At 40.0% G+C, this 24,891-nt stretch overlaps 1 protein-coding gene and 1 long non-coding RNA gene across 4 annotated transcripts; one reads left to right on the top strand and one right to left on the bottom strand.

Annotated features, from left to right (window-relative positions):
- Positions 1–3,500: 3,500 nt before the first annotated feature.
- SMIM30 (small integral membrane protein 30) lies at positions 3,501–7,125 on the bottom strand. Of its 3 annotated transcripts, none has more exons than XM_085219317.1 (2): positions 6,942–7,125; positions 3,501–6,166 (listed from the first exon to the last, which is right to left on the bottom strand). In XM_085219317.1, exon 2 carries the CDS (start codon positions 6,102–6,104, stop codon positions 5,919–5,921), a length of 186 nt encoding a protein of 61 aa, XP_085075443.1. In that variant the 5' UTR covers positions 6,105–6,166; positions 6,942–7,125; the 3' UTR covers positions 3,501–5,918. The 3 variants fall into 3 exon arrangements, with proteins under 3 accessions (XP_085075443.1, XP_085075438.1, XP_031409130.1); XM_085219312.1 differs by having other exon boundaries at positions 6,933–7,119; XM_031553270.2 differs by lacking the exon at positions 6,942–7,125 and adding an exon at positions 6,679–6,901.
- LOC146545232 (uncharacterized) lies at positions 6,205–21,012 on the top strand. Its single transcript, XR_014881967.1, has 3 exons — positions 6,205–6,632; positions 8,462–8,544; positions 19,081–21,012. It is a non-coding gene; the product is annotated as an uncharacterized LOC146545232 (long non-coding RNA).
- Positions 21,013–24,891: the final 3,879 nt, after the last annotated feature.

Here is a 24,891-nt window from a genome sequence, read left to right as displayed (position 1 = left end):
TTTCACCAGGGCCATAATTATTACTAGATAACACTGACTTGTTCTCGAGAAAGCATTTTCTGCCTATTCTTAATGTACAATGGTTTCTGGGATTTATGTCTTCTTTCTGCAAATACAACAGAATGAAAAACATGGCTGTGACATTTATTACCGAGTACTGGTTTCCTATTGGCAACTGCACTGGATATATGATCAGCATCTTTAATTTTTATGAAGAGATGAAAAGTGATTTGTGTAAGGCCCATTGAGATACTACTTTTTATTGGAAAAGGACTTTTATTTTTTGATAGATGTATAAACACTGTCGGCTATAAACTCTCTCCAAATCTCAGGTAGACTTTTGGAAGTTGACCACAAATGGCTTTTCTTAAAAGCTCAAACTTTAACAAGGCATAACTGTTCCTTGCCATTTGTAAAGACACTGAAATAAATACGTTTGAGGAAAAATGAGTCAGGATGATTTCTGCTAATACTCTAGATCAGTTAAGTAGATTCAGATACATTTTAAAACTGCCACATGTGACTTCTGAACAATCACAGCTAGATCATATTAGGTTAAAGTCTGAGAAATAAGTGCAGGTATTTACCACGTAATTTCCATAGCCTGCTAAGTTCTGAAAAAGGTTGGCAGAAAATGTCCTTGAACAGAATTAATTAAAGACATCCTGATTTCATAGGTAACTCAGGAAATAGGTGAACATATGTTGATAAAAATGACAATTTTCTTTGCTTTAATTGTGCCGGGATTAAAATTGGTCATGTTTTAGGACTGCTGCTTTTCTGTGAAGGGGTTTGGAAGAGACATGCTGTTGTGTCATTTAATCTTTGCATTACAGCAATGTGTGCAAAGAACTGTATTAACAGAAGAACAAAAGACAAAGACAGATCCTTCTCTAATGAATTTTGGAGAACTATGTTGCTCTGCAGTATTTGACCCCATTTGGAGAGAAAAGGTAATTTTCAAGCTCTTTTATTTGGGAAGTAACAGTATGAAGATGTGCACGAGCTTTTTAGTGCCTTGAATGAAGGCAGCTGGGAAAGCTGCTGGAAACATGGATTCCAGATGAAATTTCCAACACAAAGGGTACTGAGAAGGAACACAGCCAACACCAACAACACAGTGAAGCTCAAGTAGAAGACAAACTCCAACCCTAGGATATGGGACAAGATATTTCCTCCCAGTTGTAATGGTTGCAGATCAGGGGTCTGCTAGGGGCCACCCTACTTTCAGGTCTTTGAAATCATCAAGAGCTTGTTCTCTCTATTTAGCAGTCCAACTGGCTGCTTCATTTTGATTTTCTCATCAGTATCTTGGTTCTGCTAAGATGAATGATCCAGAAACAAAATGCTGTGCTAGCTGCCTGTTGTGCCTCCTCCTAAATTTGATAGAGCCTCCCACATACTTGCAAATATGGGGCAGCTGGGGAGACCAGTCAATATCTGGAAATATTTTGAATATCTATTTAATTTCATTGTTCTTTTTTTGTTTTCAGCTCAAAACAGGTGCGCTTTTACAGCAGTCTCCATACCAAACCTTAGTATGAACATTCCAGCTTGCTTGCTGAAAAGCTTTCTTTCTGAATATTGAAAATGTAATATTTATGTACTCTTGCCTATTCACATGAACTGAAAATCTTCGTAATTTTAAAGCTGGCTACATTCTCTTATAAGTTAACTCTTAGTTTATTTTTCAGTCATTATCTAACACATTAAAACCTTGTTCCACAGAAGCTAAAAGATCTGGGAATAAAGTGTTTTGGTTGCTGTGCATCTTTAATATCATGAAAGCTCACTCTAGATGTTTTGCTGCTTTTAATTCTAGATACTGGTCTTATTTTTCTAATCTGGTGAATAAGCCCCCCAGTTGACTTCACATCACTTCTTAGTAATTTGTTTAGTGTAAAAAATGGGAGGACAAGCAGATTCAAGCCTTCCTCTCCACCACTCTTAAGAATCTCCTGACATTACATCAGCTTAGATCTGCCAAACCTTTCAGCAGATGTAAAAATGAATGGAAAGGTTACTTTTGTAGTGTAATAATTAGAGCATTTACCATGGCAACAGACCTATTACAGTTCTTCCATTTAGTCATGCGTTATCTTATTAAAAATGGTGAATTCAGCTCCGCTACTCCATTTTCACAAAGCTCCTGTAAACAGCTTTTTTGCAAAGAAGAACCTAGGATTCGGACTGTGCCTACTCAGCACCCAATGTCTCTAGGCTAGTCCAGGGGCAGCACCAATTGCAGGGGCACACTGATTGCAAACTGTATGCACAATAAGCTCCAGAAATCCCAGTGAGTATCCTGGAGATGCCACATGTTTCCTATGACACCACAGTGAAGTCACGACTTCCACTTTTCTCATTCATAGAAGGATATGAGGGGTATGCAAGCATTAATATCTGTAAACATACAGCACTTACAGATGGAAGACGACATAAAATTGCTGAGTGTCAGTATAGTACTAAAGCAGTGTCACCACCAGCAGCAGGATTTATCTGTGTGGGAGAAAGGGTTCACAGCAGTGTTTTATCAGTTTTAGTACACCCAGAGAGACAAGGACATTAGGAACCAGACGCACTGTTTGCATTCTGTTCTCAGCTACAGCTGTATGCAGCAGAGCAGCAATGCCTAGCTGTTGTGCAGCACTTGGAGGTGCGGGATGAGCAACGAACGACATCTGTCAGTTCACAAAGGGACTGTAGGTTGGCTGTTAAATGCTGGGGACAGCTTGGTTTGAGCTACGCTATTGTAAAGGCAGATGGAAATCACAGCAGTCAAAAGCTACTTGTTCCTCATTTACAACTTTCTTGCACTAAAGAGAGGGTAGGTTGCTTGTTAAGAGGTAGGCGTTGTCAGGCTGTTTTTGCTTTCTGCTCCGAATACAGCCACTAATACAGTCACAAAACTGCTTTGTGCACTACTGAAGTCCCAAAAGAACTAGAACCCTATTTTCATAAGATGCTGGGATAAAACAACCTCTTTTGAAGTCTAAAAAATGTATCATTCAAATAACTATACAGCATTAGAACATCTTTTCTTCAGGAGAAAACGATCCTTTATACACTTGGGTCTCTGGCTAGAAAACTGCCAAAAATGGCTTTTCTGGTACAAAGGCAACTGCGTAATAATGTTGAAAACTCACAGTCCAAAAAAAAATAAAAATAAAAAAAAAAATGCTTCAAGTTTCCCTTGTACCAGAGAAACAGGCTGCTGCACAACTGCAAGGTTTCAGATTCAAAGTAAGAGGATGAGCTCCTTTGCAGTGCTCTCAAATGACTAATACCGAAATTAGATATACTAGAATACTGAAATTGGATTTCATGTATACCAATAGTAGGACAAAGAGAAGTACACACATTTTACAAAATGGAAAAGATCTTTTACCTGAGTTTGCAAAGTCAAATATTTAATATAAGCAATTTCAGTAGTTTCAGTCATTTCTGTCATCTCTGTTTTCCTCTTCACATAAAAATTACTTCATTGGACTGATAACAAATCATATGTGAAAGTTTATTAAAGCAGAAGAAAAACAGGGATATCAAATTTTACACTCAAGTAATTGACAAATGCAAGTCTTCAACAATAAAGCTTCTGTGAGAACCCTGGAAACAATGCCATTACGCTGTGCAAACACCTTACAGGGTTCCTCATTTCTCTATAGCCTGATACTAATTATTCCGCAAAAATGTTGTACTCCTACAGTGAAAGTGTTGCACAACCCTCTGAAACTGTTGCCAGGGATCTTTTCCAAATTGATGATAAAGGAGTCTGAGAAAATCTGCTTATGATAAAATTTCTACTATTGAAAGTATTATTTAATATTCTACTGAATAATTGGCAGACTTCTCAAATTTGGGGAAATGCAAAGCATACTGAGTTGCTGGGTGTTTTGTTGTTTTTAAGGGTAATAATGGTTTAGCCAGGCCTGAAATGCAGAAGATCACACATGATGTGTGTTTGCATCCACTCTGTTGAAAAATCACGTACTGGACTTTGAAGGTGATGTTACTATTCAAAGCTCATTCTAGGGCTGTCCCACTGTGGCCTTTGGAAGACACAAAAGGGGGTATCAGAAGAGCTACTTGGCAAGGCTTGCATTTCAGCAGAGTAACTTTGTGACCAGTATCATTCCAGTAGCTTGAGAGCAGAAACCAAGATTAATGTGGCTTGCTGGGTTGAGTCCCAGTTTCAACCCCACAGTATTTTGGACACTTTCGTTACACCTTCCTCCATTAACCATGAGATGGAGACAGACAAAATTAGGAGACTGAAATAAACTGGGATTCTCTCTCCAGCTTCTGAGCAGACCGAAGTCAAAACAGCCACATATGGTATATGGAATATAGAAATTTTAGAATTTGTAGAACATGATCTGCCCATCCAATTACTTATATAAAATGTATTTCGCAATTCTAGCCACTGCTTTGTGCTCTACTGAGCAGAGACACTAACAGAGAAAGGGGAGGAACAGTATCAACATACATAACTTTACATCACATTTCACTTTTTCTCTCCAACTTTGAAAGATAAAAGACAAGATTTCTAGCAAGAGTGGCAGTGCCCACAGCACAAGATCAAAACAAAATTCTGTGAACTGCAGAGAGTTCACCTTCTTCTGCTGCTTATTCTGCTAATTTTTTTTCCCTGCTGTTATTTATTTGCTTTCATGTGCTCCTTCAACTAAGATGACAGCGAGAACATCCTCATAAGCCTGAGGGCTTTGTGGCTGACATTCTCAGCTGTGTCACTTCCACATTGCTACTAAAAGAAAGAAATGGGTTCTAGATCTACTACTCAGTAGATTTTTTCAACCATATAACACCCTGTTTAACTGAGCATGAATAGAGTTTTGCATCAAGATTTTTTTACTTTGTTTTTGGTCCTATTCTTCTGCGGAACTCTTAGATATCAATTAGATAAGAAGCCTAAATGCTTAACTAACAACATCGAGTTTATGAGGAGGCGGACATTCAAGAATAACAGATTTGTCTACTAAACCCAGGATTTTAACAAAACAAGTTGTTTCCATATTGCAAAAGAAGTGTGCACAATTGTCCTGATAAAATTTAATAACTGCCTAATTCAGAAACACTACATATAATTCCACACTAAAATAGTTAAATCTTCATTTTTGGAAAAAGTGAACAAAAAAACCAAACAAAACAGAACACTTTACTCAACATGCCTAAAGGAAAACTTGAGTGCTGAAAATAAAGAAGTGATAACAAAACATACTCCCTACTTGATTCACATAGCTTTACATGTTGAAGTAAAATAACAGTCCCACTCTGGTAACAAGAACACAGGCTACAGAAGAGGTACATTCTAACATAAAAATGAAAATAAATAGAAGAGAGTTTTCCATGTTTTCTTAGTTCTCTCAAATCTCATCCCTGTAACAGTGGAAGTGAGCTGTCAGGTGCTGTCATTACAAAGCATGTGAGCACATGCGCTCATGTCAAAGCAGTCTGCTCGCTAGTTATCTCAGAGGTATTTCCAAAGCTCTATCATCCTGACTCGAAGACTAATAGCTGCTTCCTCCTGATGAACCCCTGAAACATGAACCCCTGAAAAATTGCAGAACTTGTTGAAGGTCTCCCTCATACATTCCATTTATCATTGTTTACTGTGAACTACTCTGTGGCTCTCTACCCCATTCAAATAGTTCTCTCCCTTCTCTAAGGCATTATTTAATCACAAGCAATGTAAAATCATCTTATTGTCATGATGACAGATCCTACAAATCCCTTCTACTAAGTACGGTCTTGATCTGTTGTATTGCACAGTAAGAGGGTTTGCAGGATTATCTACTACAAGTTTTCAGAAGTTATCCAGAACTGAAGCAGTTTTAAATCCCAGACCTCAACCCCAAGCAATGTTAAGAAACACATTTCATTTGAGCATCTTCTTGAAATCATTGCTGTCCATTTCTTTTCCTGGCATACAAGCCAAGACAGGCACAGAATCCAATGACACTGACAGCAAGGCCCAGCAGGAAAGCAATTGTATCTCCTGCGTCCATGGCTTCAACCACTGGCAGCACCAGCAGCAGTGCAGTGAGGACCAGGAGAATTTTTGAGGCACACCCTGCGGAAGACATGCTGCTGACCGACAAGGAAGTTAAATGACGAAAGCAGTGGAAAGCAGGTCCTTCAGTGCTATCTGCATAGAAAAGAAAAAGAACATGACAGGACCTCCCTTCCTTCTCCCTTGGATTCTATTCCCAAAAGCCAACCAATGAAATTGCTGTATAACAAGCATCTGAGTGGGAGTTAGGACAACAAGTTACAAAAATATGCAACTTAATGTCATGAGACAACTGTGGCGAGTTTGCAACTTTTCACTTCTTTTTCCACTAGGCTGAAACAAATCTCTGAAGCCTTTTCATGACGGCGGCTCAGAGCACGCTCTGCTGCCTCGTGCGGGCTCGCTGCACGCTCCATATGCGGGCCTATCCCTGGGCTTTCAGGATGGGTGGCCGACACGAACCGCTGGCACGGCACGGCCTCGGGAGCTGTGCACACAGGACGACAGAGAACGTGGATGTAAGTGCCGGTCCCTCCCTGTGAATACGCTCTAGGACAAACGTCCCTTCTGGTTTCACAAAGTTCAGGAGAACCGGTTTGAGGTAAGCTCAAAGAAACGGAGGGAAAGAAAACACAAGCGGTGTTTACCCGGGACCACACAGGTACCTCCGCTAAAGTAAGGCGGCACGAGCAGAAGGAAACTCCCGGCCAGCGCCGGACGGAGCCTGCCCGCCTCGCGCAGCTTCCCTGTCCGGTCGGGGCTCCGGCGGCCCGCGGCCACCGGGGCTCCGCGCGGCGCCTTCCCCGCTTCCTCGGCAGCGCTGAGCGGCCGTCGCCCTCCCACGCGGCCCGGCCCGCCCCGCAGGCCCTGCCCTCACGGCGGCCGCCGCCGGACCGCGGACCTCGGTCACCTCCTGCCGCAGCGCAGCGTCGCCGACTCTGGGCTAGGCGGCGTCCCCGCTCGGCACCGGGCGCTCAGCTCCTGGGGAGGGCCGCTTTCCACGCCGCCGCCTCGTCGCGCTGCCGGGGCCCGGCCGCCGCCATGACAGGAAGGGGCGGCGGAGGGCCGGAGCCGGGGGCGGGCTGACCCGGCCGGGCCGCCTCCCGCCGGGCACGAGGTGCCGCGCCGCGGCCTTCGCTCCTCTGCAGAGCCCGCCTCGACTCCTCCGAGCATCCCGGGGTGTGGGCGGGCCGCGACTCTGCGGTGCCGCCTTTCCCCCCCTGAGCGGCGGAGGGAGCGCCGCGCTCCTTGTGAGGGCCGCGTGGCTCCGCCACGGTGCGAGCGGCAGCTGCCCGCGAGTCTGGCATGGGAAGGCCGTCAGCGTTTCGGCTGCACGCCTGTGAAACGGCAAGCGGCTGGCTGAGCGCTCGTCGCTCTGGAAATAAATAAATAGCGCGAGATGCCTCCTGTCGAACTGCAGCTGCCGCTTTGGGTCCTGATGGGGCAGCGGTACCAAGTACTGATTGCGCCAGCGTAACGAGCCTCTTCGTAGGTGTATTAAGGGTGTATAAACGTGTGTATAGGGTGCAGAGCTCCATGGTGCCTTAACAACAAAAAAGACATAGTGAACCCGATTGTAATCGGGCAATTACCTGTGGTCACCAACAACACCCAGTAAAACGTCCTGGTTCTTGTTCTTATTTCTGCTTCAGAGCTGCTTGTAGGAGCACTGTGTCTCACATAGTACCTTCTATTACACAGAGCAGGGCTAAAATGTTTTTATTGTAAATACCACAGCAGCGTACCCAGCTAGTTCCTTATGGAAGCTCGAGTTTTTGTTTTTCAATGGAAAATGTGCATGCTTTCATCTGTACGAAAGACCTCTATGCAATATTAGAGTTTCAAAGTGTGTCTCTTTGGAATGAGCACAGAAGTAACCAGAAGCAATTGTGCCAACAATTTTTGATACCTTATGTTAAGCATTTATTCATATAGACCTTGTTACCACAGTGTTTTCCTACAGTTGTGCAAGAAGAGTTTCTGTAATCATTTCTCTTTTAAGAAACAATTTCTGATGAGTTTCCTAAACAGCAGTAGAAACCCAGAAAGGTTCTGTGTGCATCTAGCTTTGCCTCTGCTTTATATAATTTCACCACAATTGCCCTTGAGCAACCACTCCTCATTCTTATAAAAACTTTTGAAGTCTGAGCTGGAATGTTGCTGCATGCTGGCCATAATTACTTTCTTACTGCTCTTCCTTTCCCCATCTATCTGGATTCATCAGCTTCTTTGGTCTATAGACTTTCAGGACTAGGAACAATCTTTTTGCACTCTTTTTGTATCAAGTGCTGTGAAAGCTTATTCTTTATAAGCTGGAGCGCCTAAATTCTTTGATAACGTTAATAATAAAGAGATCAGCATAAATAATAGCAATTCCTTCTTATTCATTTTACAGTTTTTCTGATCTGAAATATGATGTCTCTTTTTCAGTTCTGAAAGCATTTTCTCAAGAAGTTGGAACAGATAAACTTGTTACTTGCCTGAGGAAAAACCCTGGAACTTCTGATAAAAAGGTATCGTGGCATGAAGGAGAGTAATGTCACATTGCCTGACCCATTCCTTAGTAGAGCACAGGCAAATATAACCCCTACAGAATCTGGAGAGCAGCATGTGAAATGCAGGTGGTTGGTGTCGCCTTAATCATGGCTGTTTTCTCAGAGAGTGACCTTAGAGTCCTGGTCCTCCAAGTGTCCTGCTTGGTCTCCTTGCTGCAGCCTGCATTGTTGATAGGTAAATGTTACAGCATTCTGCATGTCAAGAAGTGTTCCTGTAAATCCCAGTAAATCTTTCTTGCCAGCTAAAATTTTCAGTAATTGTCATTTTAGTCTCACAAAACATATGTGACAGAGTTGAACATGACTTTTCAACTCTACATTTTAGAGCTAATCATGTCAGTACTGAAGAGTTATGGCATCTTTGGACTTGCATATTTTGAAGATGAGGACTGTAAAATCCAAGGAGAAAACTGAACATAGCAAAATTATCTTACTTTCTCCTCTTCTCAGCAGTTGACGTGATGTAGACAAGTACAGTAGAAATGTTGTGGAAAATTTGGATTGTAAGGTATATCGTGTATTAACAATAGCATGGAAGTGCTATTGAGAATTAGAAAATAGTGTCATTTGGGATGTATCTCTGTCTTATTAGCTTTTCCAGTGCCATTGCATTTCTTAGCTTTGGCTTCAGATACAGAGTGCTTTGAAAAAATGCCAACAAAATCTAAACAGTGAAGGAGACTCTTGTGGTTTTTGTGCTGTCTGAATAGCAGAGAGATGTGTATTCAGCTTCAAGCTCTGCCATCAACTTCCTCCATCACCTCAGGCAAATCTTCCTTTTGACCTATCACTGCTTTGATTGTTGAGCTCAAGCTATTATGTAACTAATATTCAGAGGAAAGGCAGAGAACTCCCAGAGCTGACAAGTTAAAGCTTTGTAAATGCTGAGGCACAAGGCTAAGGAGGTATGCGTGAGACTGGAAATTGAAAATAAAATGCACTTTCTGGGCAGGGAAAAGTTACAAGATAATCAGCAGAGAAGGGCTGAAGGGGGGATTCATTTTTTTTTTTGCTCCTGCTCAGTTTGTCTTTTCATGAGAGCCATTTGTTTATTACATGACCACACTGATCTAAGAAGCTTTCCGATCAATTTTTGGACTTCAGCTGTAATGAGAAATGCTAACTCTGATTACTGATAAGACATTGACTACGGGGCAATGATTATCACTTTTACACCAGCATGTTCACCCTTGAGCTACTTCTCCTTGGTGATACTGAATCTGACATTTTAGCTGGCTGTTGCTATATCCTCACTGCATTGCTTCACTCAGATTCATCCACTTTTTTTCTCTTACAAAAGCTATGACTTGCTTTATTTAGTCTTCTCTGTCTTTGAATTCCGTATCAGAATGCAGATTCTACTTCATACACTTCATTTGCCTCTGCACTTAAAATACAGCATGATTTACTTCTATCATTAACTTTTTCCACATGCTTCTCAGTCTGCTGTCACAGAAATGTTGACTTCATCCTTGCTCTTCCTTCCTCTCTGTTCCCTCCCTTCTTATCACGTGTACCTGTTTTATCCTGCCTTATTTTTTCATTTTTGTTTCTTGAGGTTTCCTCTCAAATAAATGTAGGTAGTCACAGACCTTCCCTATCATGAAAATTAGATTCCCTTCCTGTAACCAGTGCTGTTTTTATTCCTTTAATCTCTATCCTCTCCAAACATGCTGTGCAAATTGCTCTAATTAGAATGTGTATCTGCTCCAGTATGCCCCATCAGCTGCAACTGCTCATGTTGGTATCTCTAGTTAGTGTCCCAAGAATTAAGGCTCTTGTTTTGTTATCGACTCTCTGATTGAAGGACTGCCTTTGAAACACTCTTCCAAAATCCAGTATTCACCTGCTTTTCAAAAAAGCTATCTTTCCTGATTCTTCACTTCTACTTCTGAAATCTTTATTGCTTTCTTTTCTCCTGTTGAGATAGTGATAGGTTTCTACTTGTTATTTTTCCTCTTAACTCGTGATTTTTCTTGACTTTCTGTGGATTGGCTGCCCTTATCAACAAATATGTTTTCAGATATCAGCCTTTAAGTCCCGTTTTCTTTATCTTCCCCCTTTTTGTTCCCACCTGGTGGTGTTGAAGTCTTACTGCACCTAGCACAGCAGCTCTTTGATAGCTCATGACTGTATTACCTGTAGTTATGCCTTGACAATGATTCTCCCTTACTGTGACCCCTGCAGCTTTGTTTATTCAAAGTGCTGTTGCTAAGGTGCCGCTCTCTGGTTTGTCATTTTTGCTGTGTTCCCTCACTTCATAATCCTCTGATGTTACATTTCCTCTTTTGCTGAACCAAAGACAATTTTCTTCTGAATCACAGGCCTTTGCAGTGTAATCTTCCTTCATACTGGTTTATCCTATTGCCATGTCATGAGGTTAACTTCTACCTCTCTTTTGTCACCCTGGCAGACTCTTTTTGATCTCTGAGAAGCAAAAGTTACTTCTTTCTCAGAGTGGGGAAAGGCTTACAGAAGGAATTGTGCTACTTTTTGATACAAAATTCTTTCCTTTGGCACCACATGCTTCCTGCTGTCCTTTACACAGCCATGAAAATAAAGGATTAAATAGCCCAGTGATTCCTCTTCCCTCAGTCCTTTGCTTCTCTAGTCTGGCAGGGGATCTCCTGTGCTGCTGGAATCTCTTTGAGTTCTCTTGCCAAGACTTCAGAGACGTCTGTGCAGCACTGGCTGAAGCAGAGGCACAGAGGCAGCTGCCAGCCCTGCAGAAAAAAGCTCTGGAGTTGGTGCTGGCAGGAGGCGGGAGCCGTGAAACTGCAGGAGTGAGTGCAGAGCGTGCCAGCCAGAGTTAAGCACCCATTGATTGACTTCCGTGCTGAACTCCACAGGAGAATGCATTGATGAGCTACCCATCAATACTGGCTAATCCAGGGATTCCCCATGATTATTGTGAGCAATGCCATGCTTCTTTTGCATTATGAGGAGCAGGCATCTGGGGTTTTTGTAGAAGTATAATACAGCAGAGGTAGAGATCTGCTGGAACAATGCTCCCAAACTCTCTCCAGCTCTGACTGAAGAGAGACTACTTAAGACTGAATTCAGTCTTCTTGACTTCAGTCTCTTTTTTGTACTGATGTAAACGATTGAGATGTTTTCACATTATTTATTAGCATTTCCACTGGTAAGTTGAATATTGTGTTTTGTATGGTTTATTCTTTTTGAGAAAAATGAATTAGTGTACATTATCAAGAAAATGTATACAGCACCAGCAGTTTAGCTTCAGAGGACCTGGCTATGCTGTGTTCATCAGTATTGAATGGTAAGCAAAAGAGGATACTATTCAACACAAAAATGACAGAATGGGATTTAAAGAGGATACTATTCAACACAAAAATGACAGAATGGGATTTAAAGGGGAGTAGCAGCTGTCATCCACGCATTCTTTTGTGTTGTACATCTTTTTTTTTCCCCAAGTTATGCTGTCAGATGTTTTCTCCTGTGCATATGATTATAATAAGTAGGAGAAGTTTAATAAAAATAAAAAATGATTTAAAACATGTTAAGCTTGAATAATCATGTGTTTTAAATCTAGAACTAATCTGTATTTGGATGCATATTTACCTATAGAAACATGTAAATATCCTTTTTTATCTTATCAGCTTTACACATTAGAAATAAAGCTTGGCTGCTTATGGATTTCTCGCTATCTAAATCTGAGTGTTTTAGTCATAAATGAGGAAACTGTTATTATAAAATTGTCCCTTAAATTTGCATGCCTAAAATATACTGCTTTAGGATTGATGTCTGAAAAGAAGGTGGCCAAAAATAGAAAATAATTAGGGAAAGCAAGAGGTTAGTATCAGGCTCAAGGTGGTGTATCTGGCAAATGGGGAAGAAGTCAGAATGAGGGGCTGTGCCCTCTGCCCAAACTCACAGCCTGCGGGAGGAGGATCACAGAAGCAGAGAATGGGTCACACTGGAAAACGTGATGCCCTTCTGGTTTTTAATTTCTCCAAGGGTGGAAACTCCACAGTGTCTCTGTGCAATCTGCACCAGTGCCCAATCACTCTCACAGTAAATTGTCTTTCTTATGTTTAGATGGCATTTTCTTTGTTTCAGTTTTCATCCCTTACATCTTGTCCCGTCACTAGACGCTTCTGAATATAGCTTGGCTCTTCTTCTTTAAGGAGATATTTATACAGATGGCTAAGAAACCACCTGATCTTCTGCAAGCTGAGCAATCCCAGCACACCCAATCTCTTCTAATATGCCAGATGCTTCAGATCCTAAATCACTTCCTTTGCTTTTTGCTGGACACTCTTCAGTAGTGCTGTGCCACTATTGTAATGGAGAACTCAGGACTGGCCCCAGATCTTTGTGTCACACAAGTTAAGCCGAGTGAAAGGATCACCTCTATCAGTCTTTTAGCAGTGCTTTACTTAGCATAACCCAGGATGTTGTCAGTAAACATGGCCCCACAATACTGCTATGTTGTCCTATTCTCCACTGACCCAAGGAATAGAGGGGTATTAGAGTAATTTATACACCTCTCGGCAGCTGTTAAATCATCACACTCATTAATGCTCTGTGGTTCTGGGACCCTCATTAGAGCATGATTGGTGTAGTCCTTGTAATGGGGCCTCAAGAAGGCATCTCAGTTTTTCTCTCAGCGCATGCTCAGGAGGAATTTTTTGCACTGGTGCAAACATTTCAGAACTGTTTTGTCAGAGTTCTGTGTCAGTCTCCCAGTGAAGGCCCAAGCTGCTCAGCTTCTGCACACAGTGAACAGTCCTGCCACAAAATGAGCAGACATTTTTATGTAAGTATATCTGAGGCAAGAAGCAATTAAATTTACACAATTAAAAATGAACAAAAGCTGGAGAACAAAAACAGGAAAAAGCTAAGTCACAAAGGGAGAAACTAAGGGTGACACTGACTGGAGACAATCAGAGAAGAGAAGAGAACTAAATTCTTCAAAGGAAAAAGAAAACTTGATAGTTGCAGCTGACCCTAATAAGAACTAATTAAAATGTTGCAATTCATCTTAAATATATTATTTATTTGGTGTTTCTGAGCTTGAATTCCATATTGGAAATACTGTCTCATTGACATATTGGAATTTTCCTATAGCCTTCAGTGAGGACATGATCCCATGTGTACTTGAAATATAGGGGCAATTATTCTTTTCAGTGTTGAAATTTCATAATTTTTCTGATGCATGTGCAGCAGTCCAGTGCTAAAGGGAATGGCTGTAAAATATTCCTGTAAATAAATAATTGCACTGAAAGTCATTTATCCTAAAATTGACATGTATTTATTTGGTAAATGCTGAAGTTTTGCTGTTGCAAGTTAACAAAATGTATTTGTGGAATAAATCTCCCATTTCTTATTTTGGTCATAGAAGGCTCTAAAAATACTTTGTAAAATAGAAAGCAAATCTGGATTATTTCAATGCCAGACTAAAGGGAAGGGACATCATTCATGAGGGACACGTTTAATGAGCCAACTGTCCGCTCTCAATAGCTTGAAATTCATTCCAGCACTTGGTTATTTGGCTCCCTTTTCATTAGCAAAAACAGTTTGAGTTTCACTGTTGAACTAAATACACAGCTGTTGCTACAAAAGACACCGTGATTTCAGAAAAATATAATGGCTTAATGTCTTTGTGTCTCACAGATTACACAAACCTTTAAAGAAAAATACATTCATCTTCTGTTACCAGTCTGAAAGTTCATGTGGTGAGAAAAATCGCTCATCGTGAGTAAACTGAGAAATACAATGGTAAATACATGTAATTAAAACTGACATTTTTCACCTTAACAGCTCCAGTGGCCATGGTGATAAGAATCTAAGATACGTGAAACATGGGAGCGATATATATTCAGTGTATGTTTAGTAACTACACATATTAAATATAAAATAGTAAAATAATAATAATAGTAGGGTTAGTACTATGGCACCTGATCCAGACTCAGCTACCAAAGTTATGGAAAAGTTTCCACAGAATAAGTGGGTTTGGGATGGTGTTTAAATACCATTTTTCATGGCGTACTATGAAGGAGAGCGGGGATGGTTCTCCCATTTTACAGCTGGGATAAGTAAGAAGAAAGACATATACTTGAAATTCTTGTGGAAGATCACCAGGACAGTCAAGAAAGAATCCAGCGCTTTCAAAGGATCATGGAATCATATGGTTGGAAAGGGCCTGCAAGATCATCTGGTCTAACCATCCTCCTATCACCATTACTACCACAAGCTACTAAAGCATGTCTTGTAGCTCCTCATCCAGACACTTCTTAAACACCACCAGGGACAGTGATTCCACATCCTCCCTGGGCAGGTCATTCCAGCACCTGACCACTCTTTGATTGAAAAAGTTTTTCCTTATGTCCAATCTAAATCTCCTCTGGCACAACTTGTAGCCATTTCCTTGGGTCCTGTTTGTTGTCTGGGAGAAGAGGCCAAACCCCTCCTCATCACAACCTTCTTTCAGGAAGTTGAGAGTGCAATGAAGTCTCCCCTGAGCCTTCTCTTCTCCAGACTAAACAGTCCCAGATTGCCAATTTCTTCTTCTTGCCACTAAATTGTAGTAGCAAACTTCCTCCAAAACACTTAAAATGAAACTGGTGTTCCTTATATATTAATACAGTATTAATTGTGTCCTGAATAGTTCAGTCTTGAAAAGGATGTAGCTTCTTCTAGTTCTTAAATATCTTTATTATATATAGCTATGTAACCTATTTGGAAAAGAATTGAGAGATTATATATATACTGAAAGCCATTCTTAATGACTTACTTCTGTTCCCATGTATCTGATTGTAACTTCCACAATTCTAACTTCTTCTGTTCTGTGGGAACAGAAGAGGAAAATCCCTTTGTGAAAATATTCTGTCAAGTTGTATGGTATCTTGTGCCTCTGAATGTCTCAGGGGGAGACTTCTGCAGTGACAAAGTTCAACATTTTCCACGCTGATTGTCCTTATGTTCCAGCTGAGATACAAATATTACCATAATGCAAATGTATGGAAATACGTATATTTCCATCACTGTTTTCAAAATGTTTTGGGAGCATCTTAGATCATGGAAGATTTTACTTTGCCAGTGCTAAATTTCAAATGGAAGCTGCTTAACTTACAGGGCTATTTGCTATTTTGCTTAATCACTTTTGAGAATCAATCCCTTCTTCAGGGCAGGAGCACGGAAAATCACACATTTTATGTTTTAGGGAAGTGTTACTTCTCTGTGGAAGTTTCTATAAATATAGTATGTAGTTGTTTCATCTGCTGTGAACTGATCAGTATCAGAACAAAGGAAGGCTTAAACTTTAGCATTTGTTAGATAAAATACCCAATACCCATGATAATAAAATGTGCATAAAACACACACAAACAGGTATTTATGTAACTGTGTAAAGAAATGTATGCATGTGCATACATATGCAGACATGCAGTCTTGCAGTACTTAGGAAGTTTCACTTCTCCCTAAGACTGAGCACAGCTTGCACGCTTTGGCTGGCATCCTGTGAAGCACTTAATTACCTGCTACCCTGTGAGCACATCCACAGTATGACCATAATCATCGAGACCATCTACATTTAGTCTTGCACTTGCTTCCCTGTTCAGAGCCCTGACAGATAAAGCCCAAAACACGTATCCCAGCAAACAGAGGCAAACAGTTCCTGCAGCTGGCATTTTACTTTTTGATAAGATGCTTCTGAGTATTATGGTTGGGTTTTCACAGTACAGGAGCCAGGTTTTGTGCCTCAGTGTTATGTGCTGTCGCGCACCTCTGTGCACAGAATGCCAACGACTGTTCAGAGAAACTTTGCAATTACAAATGTGTATAAAAGGCATCTACATTAGAGGCCATTTGAAAATGTATTCTAATGTATAAGGATTTTGAGAATGTGGAGAATAAACTTTTAGAAGAAGAGTGACAGGAGATTACCAAGTTTGAAACCAATTTTATATGAGCCTCTGCATTCTAATGGTTTTGACTAAATTATAAACACATTGTCTACCTGTTCCCATTGCAGAATATCTTGAAAGTATTTAATAGGTGGTTCTAATTGCTCACATTCATAGTCTCTGAGGACTCCTTTTGCCAGTATCTGTCATCTTCTGGAAGTGTCAAGCACTGAGGGATTCAAAATTTATTCTGACTCTTTTATGACTTGCAGTCCAAATAGAGATAATAAGTCATAGTTTCCCTTCACCAGCTCATAGTAATGTAGCCTTTTATTTATCCATGATTGCAGGCAATTAGAAAGCATATATCCGTTAGGCTGCATATTTTAGAGCACAATAGCTATATGCAGATTGGCTTAGACACTGCTTTCCTTACAGACATTGTCCTTCTGTTTCATGCCTTTTTGTTATTTTTGATGCATCAGAGAAAATTTCTGTGTGTCACGGGGAGACCATAAAGCAGAAGGTCATATGGATCAAAGAGGGAGGTGACAGGGGTATGGGTTGATATTTTAACAGTAGGTACTGGGAGAAAAGGTTGCATTTTGATTTAAAGAGAAAACTATGACAAGGTCTACTGACATTTAGGTGCTTGGAAGAAATTATGGGTGGAAGATTGCACTGCGATTTTCAGATAGTTGTATTCTTCGTATTGTGGGAAAGAAAACAGCTAACTGGTTTGGCTGGTGAGTTTTAACACGTGAAGCCAGTTGGAGACCATCTAAACTTATTGCTTAAAAGTAGTAATTTCTGATCAGTTCTGTCACTGCCATTGCCACTGGACCAGATGCTTTGTGCTATGGTGTTGAGGCTGTCTTGGGAGCTCCCACGGTACTGGGCTTATACTGGGCAATACAAATGAAGGGAAAGAGTTAAAAAAAAATTCCAAACTCAATGACAGGCCATAGTCAGCTGAGTACGGCTGTAAGAAGAATGCTGGATTTGAATTAATACACAAATGAAATGCTGTATAACCTATAATCCTTATTCCTATTTTAACTGCTTTAACAGGTTTGTGTAGTGAAATGTCAGCAACTGTTAAAGTTCCTTATGCTACAGTCCTTTGTCTTTCACAGGATCACTTTTTCCTTTGTGCTTGCACTAAAAATCTCAACAGTAAGTCATACTAACAGTAAGTCATACTAACAGTATGTGGCAGTAATACAGTTGTAAAACGTTTTAGTGTTCACACTGCTCTTAGGAGGATGGAGAGCATTACCTGAACTGCTAATAATCCCATGTGTTTGGCTATATTCCTAATGTCCCTGGGGTCAGAGTTGTCCTGCTGTCTGCGTGAAGGACAAATGATGAGCCTTTGATGTCAGTTTGAGGTGCAGAAATGTTACTGCTATTAGCATTGCAAACCTCAGTAAACAACTGATATAGAGATCAATTCTTTGGGCTGTACCTGGTGTTCATGTGCTGAAGTTCAATTCTAAGTCTTTTCTGTTACTTAGCTAATGCTTGAACCATAACTCATTCCTGGAAGTGGAGTGTACTTATTAATATTTTCCTTTCTAACATTTTCCTAAGTATTTGCTCTAAGTTTAGGATCATGCTGAAAGCAGAATAAACCTTATTGACTAGTTTGGTTCACTTCCTTCGATTGACATTTTCAAGCTGCTAAGATGCAGCAATCATAGTTCTCTGAAGATCTCAAAGTTACAGAAAGGCATCATGCTTAGCCTTTAGATGCAGTTGACCTTATGATGAGATGAGTAATGAGAGAATTAATGTTATTTAATCCTCCCTGTGATCATCTGAGGAAATTTGGCGCGGCACATTTTCTCTTTTTGCTTATTCTTTATATAAATTACTGAACTGAGTTCTGAGTGTTGTTTTCAGTGCTTTAGTTGTGACATTTGATTATGAGTAATGAAATACCCCATAGTTTCATTAATAATGATAAAAATTTATTGGTAGAAAAGCACAGGACAGTTACAAATATAAAACCTTGACCTCGGCAAACTTAGGTCAAATTCATCAAGCAGACAGGTCATGGATGTATCTCCATGTGACACCACTGCTGTTGGTATTACCCAGCTGCCTGTTGATCCACAAATACCTGTAATCCTTCCACCAGGGAGGTACAACACCAGTTGTGAGCTGAAACTGCTCCGCAGCTAGCAATCTGCCTACTGATCATTCAGGAGAAACTTTGACTCAAAGCTCCAGGAGTTGGATGCTCAGTGATGGGGGGATCTTCTCCATGCCATTGTAGTCTCAGACCATGGCCATGGTTGAGATGTGCTTCAGCTGGATGCAACCTTTACCTCAGTCGGGACCAGGTGTGTAAACGTTGGTGTGAGCACACGCTGCTATGCTACACTGAGCAACACTTTTTTTTGCGTCCAAAAAATTCAGATCCAGTTCTTCATCCCAATTTAGAGTAGGGAGTTGAATTTGCATTTTCCACATGGGAATGTTCTGGGTGCCAAATTGCTCTTTCTCTTAGGAAGACAAAATATCCCTAGATACACGAAGATTTACAAGCTGGTGTTCCAGGCAGAACTGGGTGGGTGTCCCTGCAAATGTCAGCTCAAGCCCAAATCCTTTTCCTCTGCAGTGAAGTCTTAATGGTCTACATGGCTTCTGAGGATCTCTCAGAGGTACTCCCACACAACCAAGGGTGAGGAATGGTTGGAGACAGTGCTATGTCAGGGTGGAACTGTGCTCCAGTGTGATGAGGTACATGTGACAGAGAGCTCAGAAGTGTGGCAACCAGCCTCTAGTCATGACCAAGAACATCTCAGAGGTAGGTGCTATCTAAGAAACATAAAGTTTAACTATGTGTTACCTACACTAATGATGTTCAGTTAATCTCTGCATTGCTCTTGGATGAACGGCAGTCCCACGCCCCCCAGCACATCTGCTTTTCCTTGTGGTCAATCCGTATGTTTGTGCCATGGCTAATTGGTCCCTGTCTGTGGCTTTCTTGGGCATGTTTCTCAACCCTTCCTCCCCTGAGTCTCCTATGCACCTCTGTCTGTCTCTAATGCTTGTCTGCTGAGAATGACTCTTGTGTAATCCATGAGGCAACCTCCCAGGAAAGTTGTTGGTGTCAGTAGTTTCTTATTACAGAGATGAACAGTGTTATTTTCATGAAGAGGTGTCAAGTCCTAGAATAATGATAGGCCTTTTTTTTTTTTTAAACTAAATTTGTCTTTTTCTCACTCTGCAGTTCTTTAGTGAGTCTGACATTGTTTTCTAACTGAGCAGGTGTTTTGTTTTTGTTTAGCAAAGTGTCAGGAGCTGTCAGCACATGATTCATTGATATAATTTTGTGATTATATTATCTGTGCAACGAATTATAAAGAGCCATGAAGACTAGTATGAGCAGAAAGTGAGTAGAAATGCTATGGTGCTGAAATACCAGAAGAAACAACAGAAAAATGGCACCTGATGGCAACTGTGTTAGCAGGTCTTCAGGATATCATGGAGTCTGTGCACAGCTTTTCTGACAGATCAGAAGACAAGAGACAGTGAATAATTCCTAATAAACAATGCATAAGGAGTATAATTCTACTCATAAAGAATACGGAAAGCATATCCAAACCAGCATGTCACCTCCAACCTAAGAAGTGCCAAGAAGATGTGATGAGGATTCAGTAGCTCCATCTGTCATCTTCTGTATCACCCAAGATGGGAAGACTGACCACCTAGGTGCCTCCATTTTGGTGCTTGTGAGTATGTGCATATATACGTGACATGACTGAGTGAAACTGATTTTTTTTTAACATGAAGCTGCCTGTCTCACACCCTTAAAGTCTTGTGTGAGGTTTTGATACTCTGATGGAATAGTTTTGCTTACATTCCAAATTTCCTACATATTTCCACAGTACTTTTCCTGTTTGGATTGTGAGTTAACATGGGGGAACTATCATACATGTAGTCACATATATCATTCTAAATTGCCTAAATTAATATTCTCCAAACTATAATCCTGTTGTCAGGCACTGCTGTCTGTTATAACATGTCTGGCAAAAGCAGATTTGGCAAGAAAAGTCTATTGCTTATCTGTAACTATCATGGGAACTATAGTAGAAATACTCATTTTTGCCCATCAGTGTAAAAATTCCAAAAATCTAAAGTAGTTAATTTTATGGCATTAGTGTTAGCCTTTCATTTATTCATTTTGTGGTACCAGATCTTCTCCAGTACTTCCTTTGGGTATATTCAAGCATTTCATTATATATTTATTGTCATTGTACTTCAGGACTGATGATTTTCTTAGGCAACTTTTTGTTTCTTAAAATTTATTAATAGTAGTGTGTCATATCCATTGTGTCTTCCTCAAGATGTGGTTTAGCTTGCCAGTACAGACAGCTAGAGCAGAAACACTGATGACTCTTAGAAGAAATATTCATGATTCTCCTTCTCTGTTGGAGCAAACAATGATAAAGCCTCAGATTGCTATGAAATATCTTTATATTCTTTATTATTCACTTCTTTTTATTCTGTAACACAGATGAAAATTAAATGTTACTCTTGTTCAGCACTTTAAGCTGTTCTTGCATTTTTCCTCAGTTGAAAATGTCCTTTATACAGACCTCATCACAAAAAATAGGATGTTTTCCACTGAAAGATTTTGGGCGCCAAACTACAAGTCAGCACCCTCCCAAGATGTGTAATCTATCTGCAACAGGATTCCATATTCTTGAGAGAATTTGCAAGATCCTTGCAGATGGGTGCATTAGAGAAGATATTAGCTAAAAATGTTCCGTATGTTTGATAAAATATCAATCCTACTCTCTGATATTATAACCTGTACATAGCAGTGATACCAAATGCTGTAGCCTGATTTTGTCTCAACTAGATGTCACAGGGCTCATGCTGACTGTGCCCTTCTTCTCGAGCAAAAAGTAATCAGAGTGAAAAGTGATTGCTTACTCACTCCCTTTCTCACAGTATGGTTATAATAATAGGAGTGCATTGTTTCAAACCACTTTTTCAGCACAGTGCTCAAGGGTGGAAGTGCAGCTTTACTGCCAACTTCATTACTCTCCATCATGTGTACATGAAACCATGTTTATGTCAGTGATTAATGAGAAGTGCCCATGACCACTGAGGAGTGTATAACTGGTCACACATGCCAGGAGCCCTGGCCTATGTAAATCTCTGACCAAGAGAAAGCTGGCCAGCCAGGTCCCACCTGTCCTGCAGAAGAAGGCAGCATCTGGCTGATGACTTGTTCTGCCACAGCTGATTGAGCACATAGCTGTATTAAACACCAGCTGTAAAGTACCATTCTGGTAACAGCTTGCCCCATTTCCTATAAGAAAAAAAAATAATAAAAAGCTTTGAATATCATATTGAGGCTCCCTGTATGAGCATACAGGCCTTGAAAAACAAAATCCTAGCCCCAGAACTAGCAGTAGATCTCACATTGTTTTTGAAAAGAAACAACAAACTTGAATCCAAACAAACAACAAACCTGATCCATTAGGACATTGACATGTCAGTTGACTGAACCTGGCAATGGACAGGGAGCTTCTGCTTCCCTCTGTTCCAGCCTGGCTGAAGTTCCTCCTAAGAATGCATGTTAGACAAATGGAGATCCTGAAGCTGGCAAAGAATATCACCAAGGGTAACTGTCTTTCTTTGTAACTCATACCCAGGGGTTCTGTGATGCATTTGATGTTCAAGGTCTCAGTTCTCACACAGTCCTACTGTGTAACCTTTGCTCATACTGCTGGTAAATGCTGTGAGAAATTTTGCAGAAAGGTCAGAAAAGTAAAATTTTAGGCGTAAGTAGAATTGTTGAAGTGAAGTTGCTAACCATTCAAGTGTTCAAGAGGGAAAGAAAAAAAACAACAACATTTTGGAAAGGTATAAAACTATAAGGAAAAAATAAAACAGGTAGTTTGGCCAAGGGTAAACCAAAATCAGGGGGGATTTAATTAAATCAGTTGTTATTAGTGTTAACAAAGCTGGTGGGGACAGCAGCTTAACATCTCCAAGGATCCCTTCCCAGCAGCTGCAGAAGATGAGCTCTTCCAGCATGCAAAAGCCTTTTTGGGGTGGTAAGCATAATGATTAGCTAGAGGAGACACCAGCAGTTTTTAACAATAGCCAGGAGGGGGAATATTAAAGAGTTGTACTGAAAGTCCTTCCATAGTAGATTGGGCATTTGCTAATTGGGCATTGCAGATTCTGAGCATGCTCCGCATGTACGCATGAAAGATCCCTCTCTGGTCTCACGATGTCACCAGATCTCTTCCTGCTAAGAGCATATTTCTCCTGCATACCGATAATCCATTGTAAGATCCTTCTGTTTTCACTTGATTTGTTGAGCAGCAGAAAATCAAAGGCCCCTTACCCGTTCCATCTCAGTCTGCATGGTGGTGGTTGAAGAGGGTCTCTAACAGCCACAAGAAAGGTAGGTATTTAAACATTTGCTAAGTCCTATCAGAGGGAAACTTATATTCATGGACAATGTACATAGTATCTTAACTCAGTGTCCTGCTTACCCATCAAGACTGTCAGAATTTCCACTCCAGTTGCTACAGCTGTTTTCCTCGAAGCTTTCCTTGATTAAATATTACTTTCTCAAACTTACTTTCTTACTGCCTCCAGAATTCACGTCAGTCCTTATTTACGTAGTTAACTCTTGTGCAGGTTATTATGTGCATTGGAAGAGTCCCTTGTAAGAGATTTGCATGGCTGTCTTAAAATTGGCTTCACTGTTGTTGTTAGAATTAAACACTGCTTGAAAGAACAAAAGTGAAATTCTCATATCTTAATATTCCTTCCCATCTAATACATAGATACTAATACGCAATGTTGTTAGGTATTAGATACGCTTACATTGATATTTCTGTTTTTCAGCTTTTTGTTACTCTTGTCAGTTTACAAATACAAATTTGTTTTTGTCTTTATTGATCTTAAGTTTCATTATTCTTGCCACTTCTTCAAGTCTCCCATTGTTTTTTGACAGCTAGGGAGTTATTAGGTCACCTTTTGCTCTTTTAGTTGTGAATGTAAAGAGGCTTTTCTTTACAGTGGTCTTTGTTTCTTGTTTATGCCATTCTGTTCTTGAAAATCTTAAGTCCTTAAGTTTGCTGTTTTTAATTTAGATATCCAATTTCATTCATTCATATTATCCTTCATTTTCAGATTTCCAAGAATTGCAGTTCTCATGCATTGCCCACACATCTAATACATAAAACTTCTTAAACTTTCATGAGACATTATTGTCATTTCTGACAAGGTATTGACCAAAGTGGAAACGATTCCTTCTAAAAAGTATTATTTATCATTTGCTCACAACAAATGTGGAGAAGAGAACTAGAAACTTACAAAGGACTACTTGCTCTGCTCTGTGATTTCAGACTCTGTGACCCATATTTCTATAACTTACGATGTCTGAAAATAAATATGTTTTCCTCATCCACAAAATCTAACATTTTTTGCAAATGTTATGGACTTTGGCTATCCTTTTCCATTTTCTTTCTGAATACTGATAGATTTATACTTTCATTATTTTGCTATTGAACACCTAATTAGGAAAAGAACTTGAATGTGGTACTATAATAATATCACTATATTATTTATATGAAAATAATTTGCTTGCTTTCTAGGGCTAATGGAAATCTTATTTGATTCTTAAATTATTAAAACTTACCTACACTGCCATTACATGGCTAACAGACTTTGTTATTAGGTTTCCACACAATGTGGATTTTTAACTATTACAAGACTGTGCTAAGGCTTGTAGTTAGTTGCTTCTTGCCAACCAGTTTTTTTGTTTTTTTTTTTAAATTTTATATATATGTGTGTGTGTGTGTGTGTGTGTATCCACAAAAATATATTTCAGACCAAAAATGAGTGGATTTATTATGACCTTCTTCAACCCACATACTGGATTACATGATAATTCGATGCCAGGGAGGGACTTCTCTTTTTAAATTAATTTCAATAAGAGCTGGTTATTTTTAAGCAGTAGAATGTGTTGAACTTGGAGAGGGTGTGATAAATCTTTATGCTTATGGAAACTCAAACCAAAATTTCATTTTGATTCTTCCATGAGGATCACTATTTATCTAAGAAAAGTAAAATGGTAAAATAGTACATTTGAGTTGCATTGTATTACCGGCAACACCAAATAATTTTTATTACATTTATCCTTGGGTAAGACAGGCAGACAATTACTACAGGTTACTCAGCTGCAAGTTTATCCTAAGCCTACCTGCAGAGTTGTTCAGCTACTCATACTTGTTATACCATTGCTACTCACATATATACATGTGTATATAGATGCAGTTATAAGTATACACATATGTAAATACATATATTCATTAAATAGATAGAGGAAGAAAGTGCATTACATGATACTGTTCATAAGATGTTACTCTTATAAACAGATATTTTTTCTTCC

This window comes from Meleagris gallopavo, chromosome 1, assembly GCF_905368555.1.
Source record: "Meleagris gallopavo chromosome 1, MGAL_WU_HG_1.1, whole genome shotgun sequence".
Lineage (NCBI taxonomy): Eukaryota > Metazoa > Chordata > Aves > Galliformes > Phasianidae > Meleagris > Meleagris gallopavo.
The sequence above is the reverse complement of the archived record's forward strand: the minus strand, read 5'-3'. Positions and strand labels throughout refer to the sequence as shown.